At 43.4% G+C, this 16,274-nt stretch overlaps 1 protein-coding gene across 1 annotated transcript in view; it reads left to right on the plus strand.

Moving 5' to 3' along the window:
• Positions 1-440: 440 nt before the first annotated feature.
• LOC147703744 (uncharacterized) overlaps positions 441-16,274 on the plus strand; it is a 30,211-nt gene continuing 14,377 nt past the window's right edge. Inside the window, exons 1-2 of the mRNA XM_086929547.1 lie at positions 441-496; positions 8,083-8,236. Coding sequence (XP_086785673.1) covers positions 441-496; positions 8,083-8,236 — 210 coding nt within the window. The remainder of the gene's footprint in view (positions 497-8,082; positions 8,237-16,274) is intronic.

The following is a 16,274-nucleotide window of genomic DNA, read 5'->3' on the forward strand; positions in this document are numbered from 1 at the left end:
TACAGTGGGCACCCAGCTTGTGAGCTACATCTGGAGCATTACTCTCTCCCGTTTCTTTAGCCCCCTTCTCCTTACCTGCTATCACCAGCAATTCCAAAACTGACGCCGTCGCCAGCCGGGTCTTAGGTGCCCCTTGTTGCCTTTTTTTTTGCTGATCAGGCAGAGAATTTTCGTCACCGCATGTGACGTCTGGGGCTGCATTTCCAGCTTCCTCTTTCTGTATTTTTTTTCTGTTGCTGGCGGATTTTGTACCCTGATTCAATTTTGGCACCATTCCGTGCTGGGCTCTCTGCGGGTGATCCCTCTCTTGCAAACCTGAACGGCTATGAGCGCCGTTGACCACTCCGTGCCGCTTCTCCTCGCTCCTGCGGCTCCACTCTGAACTCCGCATTCGGCTCCGCGGCTGGCTCCGCCCTCTTCCAGAAGCGTCGCGGGCGAGAATGAGGGACTTGAGCACCTGCCGGACCGCCCACAGCAGCAACCTCGATACTCCGAAGTGAGTGAGACCCAGCATCTCATCCAAACCAGTGAGTCGTCAAAATGCTACTTTCGGGTGCGTTTCAAGCTAAGAAATCGTGCCGCCCATGTGCGCTAGCTTAGATTCGGTTTCTGGGCTACATTGCATACCGCGTCCTCATCGCTGCTCTGCACCGGCCACTCAAGCGGCCGCCATCTTGCCCCCCGAGATAATAGCCATTTTTATGTTTCCTATTAGATTTATCAGATACAAGAGAATGGAGGAGAAGTCTCCCTTATGCTGTTACTTGGGAAGTGAGTTGGTCTATCAGGAGTTATGTCCCTACTTGGTATGTGGTTTACGTAGAAGTTTTGATTAGGTTTTTTGTGCATGATATCACAGGGTTAAGGTTATGCACACTAGTGTGCAGTGGAATGTTTATAGGCTTTTAAGTGTTTGGGTTGACACCTTTTGTGTGGATCACTATTGTTGTCTTAAGAGTGGAGCAGACAATACCTCTTGTAAATACAGGGATGTTAAGTGTGTGTCTTTTATTGTACTAGATATTGATGTGCAACTATACCGTCCTGAAGATGGTCTCAAGGATCTTTTAGACCAACGAGAGACCCAAACGTCGATGCACTGACACCGTTTTGCTTATATTTGTATGCTGATTAGACAGAATGAAAAATCAGATGAAATGCTCTGTTTGATTCCTTAAATATGGTGTTTTGGTTTCCATATGTACTCATAGCAAAAGGTGTTTGTATACTACTGGTGAATGAACTTATTATTCCAGTAGTATGTCTGTTGCCAGATTGTGATTTGCATTAAAAAGTTTTTTTAATAACATAACCCTTTATAAAATTGGGTGTTTATGAAGAAATTCCCTGTATTAATCAAATGATGATCATTGCTGTGACAATATTACAAATAACAAATGGTGTTAAATGATTCCTCTGGGACATTGATACGTTGTGATTGATTATACCCAGTCCCAAGGGGATTATTGGGTCGCCCTATTCTATACAAGGGTTTATTGTCCAGCAGGGTACTTAGTATGGGGCCACTAACCAGGATACTCCACTTCTTACTGAGCATCTGGCGTATCTTTCTAGAGTCAATTTTGAAATCTGCAGTCATCCTAATTCTAGCTATTTTGTGTCAGAATCATCATTTCTAATTGTATTTTGAAAGAGAGTGGCTCTCTACTGATAGTATCGACACATCTACCGCCCTGTCTAGAACCCACCGTGAATAACCTCTTTCCTAGAAACTGTGTAGCATGATGTCCTGTTCCTTCAAGAATGCTTCATTGGAATTACAGTTTCTTCTTGCTCTCAGCAGCTCTCCATATGGAATATATCATTTAAGTGTATGGAGGGTGACTACTGACAGCATGTAGTAAATAGTTACCAACAGTAGGCTTCCTAAAAAGGATAGCATAGAGCCTGCCTTCCCTCGCCTCCAGTACAATATCAAGGAATTCAATCCTATTTATGCTCATGGTAAAAGTGAACCAAAATCCAGTTAATTAATTCTCACCTTGTTGACAATTCAAGGGTGATCAGAACACTGCCCGTTGAAAAAGTCACCAAAACACCTCAGTCCAAGAATGGCCTGGCCCATCTCGCCAGCGGTGTCAGTGGTGATGGACTCCTGTTCCTCCCCACAACCCATGAAAAGATTCATGTAGCTGAGAGAATAACAGATGCCCATTGCCGTACCCTTGATTTATTTGGACATTGATCCATCGAACAAAAAGATATTTGTTCTTAAGTCAGTAATCAAGCATCTCCAAAGGCATTTCCGTACTAGAAAAATGAGGTATGGCTCTGGCTCTGAAAATGTGCCTGCATGCCTGGATGCCATCCTGATAATTGATACACATATACAACAAACTGACATTCAATGTCATCATGATGTAATCATCAGCCCACTGACTACCCTCTGTCTTACCCAGAATATCTTTTGAATCCTTGATGTATGATGGAGACAAAGTTGCTGTTGAAATGGTCTATATACATAGAGGTATGTTCAAGGCACTACTTCTAGAGGAGGCTATTTGCCTACCTGGGGGATTCACACTGCTTTTGTGTATTTGGGGTAAATGATATAGGACAAGAAAAACAAATTTATACTCCTGTTCAAGTAACCCTTCATCTCACCATATTTCCAATTTATCTCAAAATTCGACAATCTACTCCTGTAATCCTCCTCCTTGGTGATCAGTGTGTAGCATTCAGTGTCTGAGAATTGTCTGTTGTAAGCATGGGCGAATTTTGCGAATCTCGCGTTCGCGAATTTTGCGGATTTGCGAACTCGCAATCCGCAAAATCCGCGAATTCTCGCGATTTTGCGGATTTTTTTTTTTTGTGTTCGCGCGGGTTTCTGCCAGGTCGCGAGGGTTTTTGTACAATTTCGCAAACGCGAACTTACCTGTCGGGTCGCAAGTTTTGCGAACTTGTTGTTTCTACGTGTCCAGCCTGTTTGGGACACTCTTCTTCATCACTGCCACCCTCTGTCACCACATGCCACCCTCTGGCTCACCCATGCCACCCTCTGTTTCATCACAGCACCCTCTGGTTGTCCAGTGTACATTATTGTGGCAAAGCAAAGCACACCTTCCCTGCCTCAAGTGACCTGAATTAATTTGGGGCTGATTAATGTGTCACAGAATATTTTTTTAGCTGGCACCTGCTTCCTTAGTGCTTCCTGATTAGTGATCTTTTGCACTTGCTAAGTGCTTTCATTGTTGCAAAATTAGTTACAACACCTGCCCTGCCCCAACTGACAATAATGAATTAGGGGCTGATTAATGTGTCACTGGATTTGAACTTCCAGCCTGGCTCCTGCTTGTCTCCCTTAGCTGTAATTCAGGACCTTTGTGGCATATGTGTAACTATTCTGAGGGTCAGAGCAGGGTCACATAATAGTTGCAAGTAGGCAACTGAACTCTGGAGGGGCCCCTCAGGAAGCACTACAGGAAATAGCTACTAATGATGAGCTTGAACTTTTGAACCTGGTAAGTAGTTTCAGTTTTGCTACGATCGTGTTTCTGCAATTTAGCGCTTATTCGCGGGGCGCGAAGTTGAACTGGGAAGCCGCAAACTCACGCGAACAGTGCGAGCAAGCCATAAAATCCGCTGCTCGCGGATTTGCGGGTTTTGCGGGAAATTCGCGAATCTCGCGGATCGCGAATTTACCGAAAATCCGCAAAATCCGCGAGCGGAACGGATTTTCCGCCCATACTTAGTCTGTTGGTCTCTTTCACATATATGTCTCTACATAGCACCACAATATTGCTCCCTTTATCTGCAGGGTGGCTAACAATACTATCATCACTAGCTAGGGATTTGATTGCCTTTGTACCTATCATTGTTCCTGTTGTCAGCCTCTTTTGTCCTTTCCCACAAGGGCTTACATTATTTTTCCTCTGCCTCTTCCTCCTTTCCTAATCTTTTGAGGTTTTTTCCTCCTTTACCAACATCTTATCTTCCTCTGCCCCTGATGTTTTGCTGAATTCCCCCACTCCCCTCCCTGGCCAGAGAAGGCGGTATTCCTCCAAAAATGTCAGTTTAGTTTTACTTTCACTTCCAGAGCCCACACTATCTATCGTAATTTATACATCTGTTTCCTCTTCTGTCTCTGAGCCTTTTGCAGACCTCATAGTATCATATGACTTCTGTTCACAATTATAATGCAACACAACATGAACTGGGGGACTCTTAGAGCAAATTCAATCAAAATGGTTAAAAAGAAGGTATACAAAATAACTCAGGCATTGATTTGAAAAGTCAATGAGAAAACAAAAAGAAGATACACAGTATAACACAGCATAACAATGATTCAATAAAACAATAAAAACGGAGATAGAATATGCTAAGGATATGTCACAGAGTTGCACTCTGTTGTGTTCTTTATTTATCTTTGATGGGGTAGAATAGGTTTTTTAGTGATGATGTAAGGAATCATAATGTGGGTGGTTGCCAGGTTTGAATGTGGCTTTCTGAGTGCGTCAGTTGGACCTGGCTAGCTGGTGGATGAGGTCTCTGTAACTGCAGTATACAATAAACTGGAATCCATCACTACTTCAGAGGAGTCTGTTTCACTTCAAGGATAAAGTCACTTTTACATTTTGGCGACAAGCAAAAATTACGAACCAAGCTACAAGACCAGAGACCTCAACACTATTCATCGCTTACTGGACTACAGAAGTAACTACAGAATTAGAGAAAGCTGTATGTCCACTTACCTAACAGCCTCCGATAGCACGTGGGTGTCATTGCTGTGAGATACAATGGTAGCCTCTGTCACGCCACCTCCGAGATTGGAGAGGCGCTGGTGGAAAGGTGGGGGTGCCTGCTCCCTGCCTTAAACACCTTCAGATCGGAGTGTTTCCCTGCCATTGTGTTATGTTATGTTATGTTATGTTATGTTACATTTGATTTCTATAGCACACGGCTACTCCATTGGAGTGTCCCGGCACTTTGTATTGGCAGCTCATGTGAAGAAAAACATAACAAAGATAAAAACATTTATTTACAACGAAGGAGAGATATTAAAGGGTAAAAAGCCAAGTTATAAGGCCCCTCCTAAAGGACAGCAAATTGGAGGAACCGCGTAGGGCAAGTGGCAGAGTGTTCCAGAGCTGTGGTGCCCTCAGTCTAAAGGAACGCCCCCCAATCCGGGCCCTCTTGACTCGGGGAACCGCCGCAAGAAACAAAGATTCAGATCGCAGAGATCGAGCTGGGCGATAAAAGACAATCCTGCGCTGAAGATATTTTGCTCCCGAACCAAAGAGCGCTTTGTGAGCCAGGGACAAAGCCTTAAAAACTATCCGCTTCCGGATAGGCAGCCAATGAAGCGACTGCAAAAGGCCGGACACTCTGACTCGCCTATGAAGGCCAAAGATAGCGCGTGCAGCAGAATTCTGCACCACTTGCAGCCGTTGTACGAGATATTCCGGAAGACCCAGGTAGAGGACGTTGGCATAGTCCAATCTGGAGCCAATTAAGGCTTGCACCGTAATTCTCCTGTGCTCTTCTGAGAGCAGAGGAAGAAATTTCCGGAGCATCTTAAGAATGCCGAAACATGTGCCCGTAAGACCGAGGATCTGAGATCTCAGCGTCAGACCATTATCGATCTTAATGCCCAGGTTTTTTGCCAGCTGGGACGCCTGTGCCGGGGGGAACATATCTATCGGCCACCATGCCTGCCAATCAGAATCTGAGGTGCAACCAAAGAACAGCACCTCCGACTTGTCAGAGTTACATTTGAGGCTATTCTGCTGAAACCAATTAAAAACAGCCCCAAGACACTCCCGAATACTCTCTCCATCAAAATCCTCACCTTTCCTACACGTAAAGAGGAGCTGGGTATCGTCAGCATAGGAAACGATCTGGGCCCCAAGAGACTCCGCCAGTGCCGCCAGAGGGGTCATAAAGATGTTAAAAAGAGTCGGGCTGAACACAGAACCCCGCGGAACTCCGACTCTCAAAGGCGGCATCTCAGCGGAGCTAGGGGAGGCCCAGACCGTTTGTCGGCGGCCAGCTAGAAAAGATGTAAACCAGCTGAACACCGTCCCCCTCAGACCGATGTTATAGAGTCTGGCGAGGAGCCCCTCATGGGAGACGGTGTCGAAGGCCGCCGACAGATCAAGCATGACAAGCATGGCTTTACCTCCTGAATCCAGCGCCTCCTTGATGGCCTCAGACACCTCCAAAAGCGCCGTCTCGGTACTTAAATTGGGGCGGGAGCCGGATTGAGAGGAATGTAACAGGTCATTGGTTTCCAAGAACGCAGAGAGCACGCTATGCACGTGCTTCTCCGTAATTTTGGCCAATGCCGGAAGGAGAGAGATAGGCCTATAATTGGTCAACACCTCAGAATCTAGGCCAGGCTTTTTAAGGAGGGGGATCATCATAGCCCACTTCCAAGTCTGCGGGACCACCCCCTCCCTCAGAGAGAGGTTCAAAAGTGGGTTAACCAGCGGGTTAACCACAGCCGCCATCTTCGCCAAGAATTTGGCCGGGCAAGGGTCTAACGGCGACCCCGATTTAAGGTTGGCCAAAAGTGCCAATGACACAGAAGTAGAGATAGGTGGAAAAACAGCCAAGACAGAGTCGAGGGTGGGCGATGGAACTAACCCATCCCCACTGCTAGGACACACTTCAACCAACCTCCCTGGAAAGGATTGTGCCCTTGGCGGTGTTGATAAAAAAGAATATTTTTGAGCTAATGGTGAGTCAGGGTCGGCGCTAGGCATGGGCAGCGTGGGCGGCTGCACAGGGCCTCGCACTCAGCCCACCAGCATGGGGGCACGCACAGGTGATGTGTCCTGTTGTTTCCCTGGCGATCTATTACAAAGAAAGGTGTCACCTGCAATTAAGGTCCATTGGAGGGGGCCCCCTCCCTGGGCCTCTCATGGATGGTGTCAGGAGGCATAGAGGAGCGAGACGGAGACGCTCCCTCAATTGCAAGGAGACCATTCACAGACACTGTGGGGGGCCCATTGTCCAGCATTTTGGCGCCCCCACAGTTTTAACTTTTAGACCACAATCAATTCTCACACCTATGAAGGTGAGAGAAATGCTTGTGGAGTAAAAGTTAAAACTGTGGGGGCGCCAAAATGCTGGACAATGGGGCCCCCACAGTGTCTGTGAATGGTCTCCTTGCAAGGGGCCACTTATCTAAATTAGAGGGGGCCTCGCACGTTCCCTTTTAGCCCAGGGCCTCGCAAATCCTAGAATCGGCCCTGTGGTGAGTAGGTGCTCAGCTTGTGCTCGGCGAGTTGGTCCTCACCAGCTCTCGCGAGTCCTGCACGCAGGTAACTCGCGCCCCGTCTGTTTTAGGCGCTCACGATTGTCGTGCTCTGCGTGTTGGTCTTTACTGACACTCATGACTTGTGCAAGCGGGCAGCCTGGGAACCAGCTGTTGGGATCACTTACGCTCGGCACAACCTATACTGTTGACTTCTCTACAGAACATGTGTATGCGACACACGCTGCTTGACGCACACAATGGCCATTTTTGATTGGGGGGTCGTAATTTCAAGCGTTGGATTTTTGTCTGCGCCTGACGTTCTTACGCTGATGCACTCAGCTGTCAATTATCTATATTTTAGAGTACATCTTGCAGACACGCTGATGCCCACAGCATTCTTCTTGAGGGTTCTCATGAGTTGAAAGTCAAGTGAAGTACACAGCTGACTGCATTTGAATCAGGGATGTGTCAGTCTCTCACGCTGTTGCACACAGCAGGAAGGTCTCTGTGTTCGCAGCTGACGTCATTTGAGTCTGGGTTGTGGGTGGGTTCCCCACGCTGATGCACACAGAAATTACGAGTGAAAGTTGGTTCTGGGAGAGCATAAGTACAAGACATATCTCATACCCTTTTTAAGTTGTGTTCAACTCCAGTATAGAAACAAGTTGCATATGAACTTTGGACAGTTGTGATCAGAAGTTTCACAAAGTATTCTATGTGGTGGTAACATTTTCTGTTTATTATGCAGAAAGTCACTGCCCCTCGATTCTTTTTGTCTTCTCCGGGTGATCCTCCCCTTCCTTGGCTAGATTGGAAGACGTTTTTGCGCACTACACTCAGGTATGTGGCTCTTCTCTTAGCTCAGGGAGGAAAACGTCTTTGTTCATGCATTGTTTGGGTTCAGAAGGTCAGGAGGTCTTTGAAGATCTCCCTGAACTTCTTGGCAATGAGGCTTCCGCTTTGAATGAATATGAAATTTGTAACAGAAAAATGGATTTCGATTACCGTCCCAAGGTAAGTACTGTTCTAGAACGGTGCCACTTCAGAAGGAGAATGTAAAGGCAGGAGGAGTCAGAAGAGCAATAAATCACTATATTACGTAAGTTGGCATCCCCATGTCGTTTTTTTTTCAGAGGAACGGTTGAGGGATCAGCTGATGTTGGGTTGCATTATTGACATGGCTAAAGATAGTTTATGGCAAAAGGATAATCCGTCATTACGGGAGGATCTCACGATACTCAACATGTATGATGAGCACTTGAAAGCTTGTATTGATACTATATGCAAAGAAGGTTCTTAGGGAAAAAAATGATGGGGATTTTGTTTAAGAAGTGAGTGGCAAGTCTGCTAAGTGTAAGCTTAACACCACCATGATACCTAAGTCTTTCAGTCTCAGAGGTTTTCAGGGTAGATGTTTTAGGCCTGGTAAATCTGGGCATATGGCGAATTTTAAAGAGTGTCCAGGGTGGAAGGTCACTTGCAGTGTCTGCGGAAAAAAAGGTCATTTTCCAGGTGCTTTAAGTTGGCAAAGAACTGAAGAAAGTCACAGAGGTGGATATATGAGCAGGCGGTTGAGGAAGTTAATATTCTCCAGATCAAAGAACGTGCTTGTGAAGGGCCATTTGAAAGTGTAATAATCATGTCTGTGGACATGCTTTTCGATTCTGGAGCTAAGATTAGCCTCATCCCCAAAAGGTTTTACGGGCAACCTCTGTTGGGTATGGTTGTCTTGTTGAAATCTGACATACATCCAAAAGGGTATGGAGTGAGACCATTGATCTTTTGGGTTATTTTTGGGGTACAATTGATTTCAAAGGAAGAATTATTCCAGGCACAATATACGTATCAACGAAGAGAGACTCTCCAATTAGCTGGTTTCACCAACGTGATTTACATGTGTATTTGGATCCCAATAAAAATACCTCAGTGTGTTTGAAAGAGATGCCATCTATCAGGATGGTGGGGAGTGAAGCTTAGATCAGAGAGTTTCCTGAGGTGTTTGATAAGAAATTGGGCTTTCTCAGAAACTACATGCACCTGAAAAAACTCAAGTTGGGGTCACTCAGAGGAGGCAAAAGTTAGAAATGTGCTTCTGTTAGTAAGAAAAAACATGAGGGCTGAGCTGGATAACTTTAAGCAAATGGAATTATTCAGGAAGTGGAAGCCACGGAGTGGGTTTCTCCGGTGGACATGACTCGTAAGGCCAATAGGGATGCATTGACTTGAGAGAGCTCAACAAAGCGGTGGTAGTTGACCACTATCTGCTTCCTAACATAAGTGAAATGATGTGCTCTCTTGAGGGTGCAAAGCATTTCTCCAATTTGGATCTGTCTACCATCAGGTCAAGCTTCATTCTTTGTCTCAAGAACTTACGGCCTTTATCACACTGTTTGGGACTCTCAAATTTCTAAGAATGCCTTTAGGGCACTTTTCTGCGGCCTCAGTATTCCAGAGGGCAATAAAGATCATTCTGAAGGAAATTGAAGGTGTCAAACTCTAGTAAGATGATTTATGATCTTTGGGGTCAATCTTGGAGAACATAATGAAAAGTTGAGAGCAGTGATGGGGAAGTTGCTAGAGGTTGGTCTTACTCTCAGGGCAGACAAGTGTAAGTTTAATGTTCAAGAGATTGAGTATTCAGGACATCTGGTGTCTGCATCTGGGATTAGACCCAAGGCTTCATTGGTTGACACTATTTGTAATCTTCTTAATCCTAAGAACAAGGAGGAGCTGTTAAATTTTCTGGGGATGGCTGAATTTCATATTAAGTTTGACCCTAATTTTGCAGAGAAAACCGTCTGTATGAGAACGCTACTAAAGAAAGGGAGTGAATTTGTGTAGTGCCAAAGTTTGTGACAGAGAGTTTGTGAGTCTCCAAAAACATTTGTGTGAAGCTCCGAATGTAGGAAGCTTTGATCCTACAAAAGTTTCTTATGAGATGACCAACGCCAACTCGAAAGGGGTAGGTGCTATATTATTGCAAAAAGAGGATGGTAAGGAGAAAATATTTTTTTTAATCTCTAGACCATTGGGAGGGGCTGAATGCAATTATTTGGATGTAGGGAAAGAAGCTCTAGGTGTTTTTTTGAACTGGCACAAGCTGAGGAAATTTCTGTAGGGCAAGAGCTTTGAGGTGTTAACTGATCATAAGCCATTGAAAGACGTTTTTACCCGGAAAGTCATTGATTTTATGTTTCATTGAATAAGAAAGTGGTTGGTAGCATTGCAGGAGTCTGATTTTGTGGTTTCTTATTTACCAGGTCCTAATAAACTTTTAAAATATTGTCTGTCCAGACTGGGTGGGGATAGAACTGATGTGTCTGAGGAAGGTACCTGCTTTAGTGGTAAAGATTTTGAGGAGGAGGTCAATGTCTGTGTGATCAGTGAGAGCTTGATTTTTGTGAGTGAATGGAGAGAGTGTTTGATTAATGAGCAACAACTGAAACAGGTGATGGCAAAAGTTTGATTTAGCTAGTCTGAGAAAAGGATTGTGAAAGTGAACCTAAAGGACATTGGCAGGTCAGAGAGGTGTTAGTTGTGGTTGATGGTCTTCTTATGCGGGGTAGTAAATTGATTTCCCTGTGTAGTATGTGGGGCAAATTGGTTGAGTAATGTTCAATCTAGTCACATGGGTATTGCCAAAATGAACGAAAGATTCAGAAAAGCCTATTGGTGGCCAGCAATGGATATACATTTTGAGAGGGTGGTTAGAGAGTGTGCGCAATGCTTGTGTAGTGATAGGAATATTGAAGTGCAGGACGCAACCTATGGTAATAAGAGAGCAAGCTCGTGGTCTGGGGTCGGATATTGCGGTTGATATTTTAGGCCTAGTCAGATTAAAATCTCAGTAGCGGTATGTGTTGGTTTGTCCTGATATGTTTCCCAGATGGCCAGAAATCAAGGTTGGTAATTTGGTTGAATCAGTGGTAGTTCTTAAGTTCTTGGAGGAACTTTTTGAACTTGAGGGTTTGTTGTTGTCTATTTTGACAGACACTGGAGTTCAGTTTACTTCTAGGGTTGTAGAAAAGTTTCTGGGAGAGAGAGAGAGGTATCAAGCATAAGAAAGTGACGTTGTACCACCCATGGAGTAATGGTGTAGTAGAAAGGTTTGTAAAGGTACTTAAAGAAACTTTTCAACAAGCTGTTTGTTGTGTCTGAAGGAGATTGGGAAAAAGTATGAGAACACAGATTTACGCAGCACTCCTCCACTGGTGTTGCTTCCGTTTGTTTGTTCAAGGGCAGGGCAGTCCTTGTTGGTCACTACAAAAAGAAGGGTTGTGGATGATGTTGTGGGTAGCACAGAGGGGCGGAGAGAAAGAGAGAGGGTGAAGATGAAGAAAAGGAAGGTGTGGTATTATGAGAGAAATGCAGTGAAAAGGACCATAGTGAGTGTGGGTGATTGACTTGATCCTAAGTCGCTAAGGAAATATGGGAGGAAGTCCAAGTTCAGTCAACCAGTGAAGATTAATTAAGTGTTTAAGAATGCAGTAAAAACAAATGATCATAAAATATGAAGTCTTAATAGAGTTGCCAAATGTCAATCTAATGGGGCCTGTGGCACAAATACACGTGTTGTTCAAGAAGAGGTCTGTCTGCTAAAATGTTTTTAGCATTTTCTCTTTATCTTACGATATTTTTTATTTGTTTTGCACTTATTCAATTTGTTGTGTTAATAGGAGGGAGGTGATCTGTATGCCTCTTCGTGTAAGAAGGTTTCCACTTCGTTTGCAAGACTGTGTCTGCTAAAATGTTTTTAGCATTTTCTGTTTATCTTACCATATATTTTATTTGTTGTGCACTTATTCAATTTGTTGTGTTAATAGGAGGGCGGTGATCTGTAGGTCTATTCATGCAAGAAGGATTCCACTTTGTGTGCAAAACTGTCTCTGCTAAAATGTTTTTAGCATTTTCTGTTTATATTACCATATTTGTATTTGTTTGTACTCATCCAAATTGTTGTGTTAATACAAGGTAGATGATGTGGTGTTATGTATTTATCTTTGATGGGGCAGTGTTAGATGTAAGGATGTAAGGAATCACAATGTGGGTGGTTGTCAGGTTGGAATGTGGATTTCTAAGGTGGTGTCAGATGGACCTGGCTAGCTGGGGGATGAGGTCTCTGTAACTGCGGTATACATTTAACTGGCATACATCACTGCTTCACAGGAGTCTGTTTCATTTCAAGGAAGAAGTCAATTTTACACACTCCTCCATTTAGTTCTGACCATGCAGAATGCTGTTGCACTTGAGGATCAAATAACAACCAGCTTACATTAGCAGAAGGTAAAGGTCCCCTCCTTAAGGAGATTTCTTAAAAACCTCAATCACCTGCCAGCATATATAATTTTTAGTGGGTTAATTCTGCAGACATGTTGAACCAAGGGGGCCGACATGACCTTGCATCTTATCGGACACACGGACAATAAATTGAATAGATCATATTATTTGAACTACAATTGGAATAATGTCTGTGTTTGTGTGTGTCACCTTGCCATGTTGGAAACGTTTCGCTGCAGCTATACTGTCACGTGATTTTATTTTGTCCTAATAGTGATTCCAAGCGGTTTGTTTTGTTTTGGATGCTGGTATGAACCAAATGGTCCCTCAGATTTTTTCCTTTCTTAAACAAAAACATGCGAGGTTCAGTTAAAAGTCTGATAGACTAGATCAGGCGTCAATATTGTGTGATAATCTTAGCGACAGCATTGCTTTGTGGTTTTCTTGTGTTTTGTGGTCATCAGATACGCATAAGGGTATGAAGGCAGTATCATGCCCACTTGAGGGATCGTTTTACCAGAATTTCTGAGCTACTATTTCTTCTTCTCAAAAATAATCCTCACTCTACCTTCAGTCTCTGCATATACCCAGGAATTGGCCAAAGCGTAAGCCATCTTTAAGTGCTTTTGGGTGGTTACTTGAGTACTGCAGTAGTGCGCAGCATTCAGTGGATTTGCAATATAACCTTGTGCCTAAGCAACCATTTTGAACTGTAACAGTGAAGTCCAAGAAATGAATGGAAGTCTTATCATCATGAGAAGTCATAGAGAGTGAATCCACTCCACTCCAAAACGACAAGTAAGGTGTTTTCATCACCATACAAAATAAATAAAAAAAAGATGTAATTAATAAATATTTTCCATTTACGCATATGGTGGGGTGACGGGTTAAATCCAGGACTGTAAATATAACTGCTTTCAAAGCCATTAACATACAAAATAGCAAAGGTGGGGGGGGGGGGAGGGGGGTAAAAGAAATCCCCATTGAGGTCCCTTTGGTCTGCAGAAATTGCCATCAAAATCAAAATGATTTTTTGTGAGTGCTAATTCAAGTAGTTCAGTGATGTACTCACTGGGAACAGTGACATGACCAGCGCGAGTGTACAACCCAACATTCATGACCGTAATACTCTCCAATTATGAGACGTTTGTGCACAGTGACACAATGTTCAAGCATACCATTTATTCACTTTCTTGGTCGAAATCCACATCTTCTATTAGTTTTATCATGTCACCACTATCCATATGTAAGTTCTGGTCAGATGTACAAACTCTTTCAGGAAGCTTGCAATGTATTTCCCTATAGGTTCTAATACAGTCTCCCATCCAGAGCCTTGGTGACATATGTACAAACATTTTGCGATTTGATAATCAATCACAAACTGGTTTACAGTCTCAAAAACATAATTTTGCTATGTAAGAAATACATTTCCAGCTGTGAATTTTGTGATGCAAATGAATTGTGATTCAGTTTTTTCCAGACTCCAAATAGCGATTTGCTATTAAGAAATCGTTATTAGCGAATCGCTATTCTTATGTGCATCACATTTGCAAATAAAGACTAGTCACAGAAAATCCATTTTGCACATGCAATTTACCACAAACTCAAACCAGATGGTAACTGAGTGCAAACTATAAAAGCTGACCCAGAATGAATCTGTGGTTTTCCAAAATGGCTGTTCGGTTCGGTATGAGATGGCAAGTAGAATGCATATTCTGTCTGATTTTCAGAGAGGGAGGAGAAGACATTAGTTGATCTTCAGACTGAGGATTACACCAATGGACCAAACAGAGGAAGACATATTTGCAATGTACAGGCTAAGTAAAGCTGTTATCTTGGAGCTTATCCCTGATTTAAAGCTTCCGCTTGAGTAACACACTTTGTGCATTAAGTCCACCGCACCCATGTACAAGTTTTATGTAGTTTGCATCTCTTAGCCTCTGTAGAACCAAGTTGTGAATGCAGCAGCTGGTGGTGTGTCTCAGACAGTCATATTCTTTAAAAATGTTAGATGCAAAGTTAACATGCATTCACGCCAATGTATATCTTCCCAGAAATGCACCTGAATTTGCACACCAACAAAATAGAATTCCATAGGATTGCCAACTTTCTGTATGCCATTGGATGCATAGATGGTACACATGTGCCCCTATGCCCATCACCGGACAGTGGGAATTAATTCAGGAATCACACAAATACTCATTCCCTGAACATTTAAGTGGTGTGTGATGCAGAAAATGTCATAACAGATAACTCTGCAAGATTTCCTGACAGCATCCATGACTTCCATAGTCCGACATAGTGGAATTTACCAAAGGCTACAAAGGAGATTTTGATGATGGATGTCTATTGGGTAAACACATAGAATTATAATACAAGGTTATGTATCAATTCAATTTCATAGCTTTATATATTTTGTCTGTTTGTAGGTGATAGTGCATATGCCTTGCTGCCATGGAGGATGAAACTATATCTGTCCGACACTCCTCCCAATGAACATCGTTACAGTGAGGCACACCATAGTACCAGAGGCGTCACATAATATAATTTTGGACTACTAAAAAGACACGTTCGATGTCTGCATAAGAGAGTTGGCGCCTTGCAATTCTCCCCAGAGATCAGATGCCGAATTGTAGCAACAGGTGCTATTCTACAGAATATTGCAACAAAGAAAGGATTGATTGTAACAGTGTCAGAATGTGACTCAGATGAGAAGAAGAGCCAATACCCTCACCGCCCACACATGAAAAAACTCATGCTGAAGAAGGGTGTTTGAGGCATGCCATTATAACAACTATGTAGATGCAATCAATCTTATGTAAATAATTAGAAAGAGCCGTTGTAGGTGGTATAGCTAAATATACCTTTATTTTCAGGTAACAAAATGTCGATCTCAAAAGCTGCTTCTCTTTCTAGATGTTTGTTTTGAGAAACAAAATGATCTGAAACTTAAATACAATGCTAGACTGCAACAGTTCGCCCTTTTTAAGGCTTGTGTTTATTGCAAACTGATGTTTTTGCTCCAACAATTTTAGAGGCACCACTGCAACTCCTGCTTTGCAGCAAATTTAAATTGTCTGTAGCTGAGATGCTGAGGACACTTGATTTATCCTCACGATCTCCCACTCTAACCTGTTTACCACTTGCAATGCTGGTTGTTTCCATTGTCTCCACTGCATTTGGTCACCTGTATTACGTCTCTTGCCACATCCTCACAGTTGTGCCCCAGTTCCACCTGTAAGCTAATGGTGTGGCACGATAAGTTGGTTGTGGCTTGTGCTAAGACGATTAATGGCACAAGTTAGTCCATTAATGTGTGATGATATATGTGTCGGGCGCAAAGCGTGTCCAGGCAGGAATCCCCAATGCCCCAGAAGCGAAGCTATGCCTCTACGCTTCCCAAAAGGTGTTTCACTCGCAGCGCTATAGAAGACACAGCAGCGAGAAAGAACCCCTTCAGAAAACGACGAGACCAAGTCAGGGAGTTGTCACCAAAACCCTTGGTTGGGAAGGATGTCACGTCTCTACTGGAAGGTGTTGTTATCACTACATAGGATGAAAAACACAAAACAAGAATCAATGACATAAGCATGTATCTAATAACAAGTGTTGCTCAGATTATCTTCCCCACTGTGTGCTACTCCATACTCACCAGTGAATATCCAGTAGGAAGTCTGGAAACCTAATAGCTTGGTCTCTTATGAACTCAAGAGGTAATGGAAATAAAGCAATCTAAGTGATTCAGTAGCACTTAGATATAACGTTCCGATATGGA

This window comes from Lissotriton vulgaris, chromosome 7, assembly GCF_964263255.1.
Source record: "Lissotriton vulgaris chromosome 7, aLisVul1.2, whole genome shotgun sequence".
NCBI lineage: Eukaryota > Metazoa > Chordata > Amphibia > Caudata > Salamandridae > Lissotriton > Lissotriton vulgaris.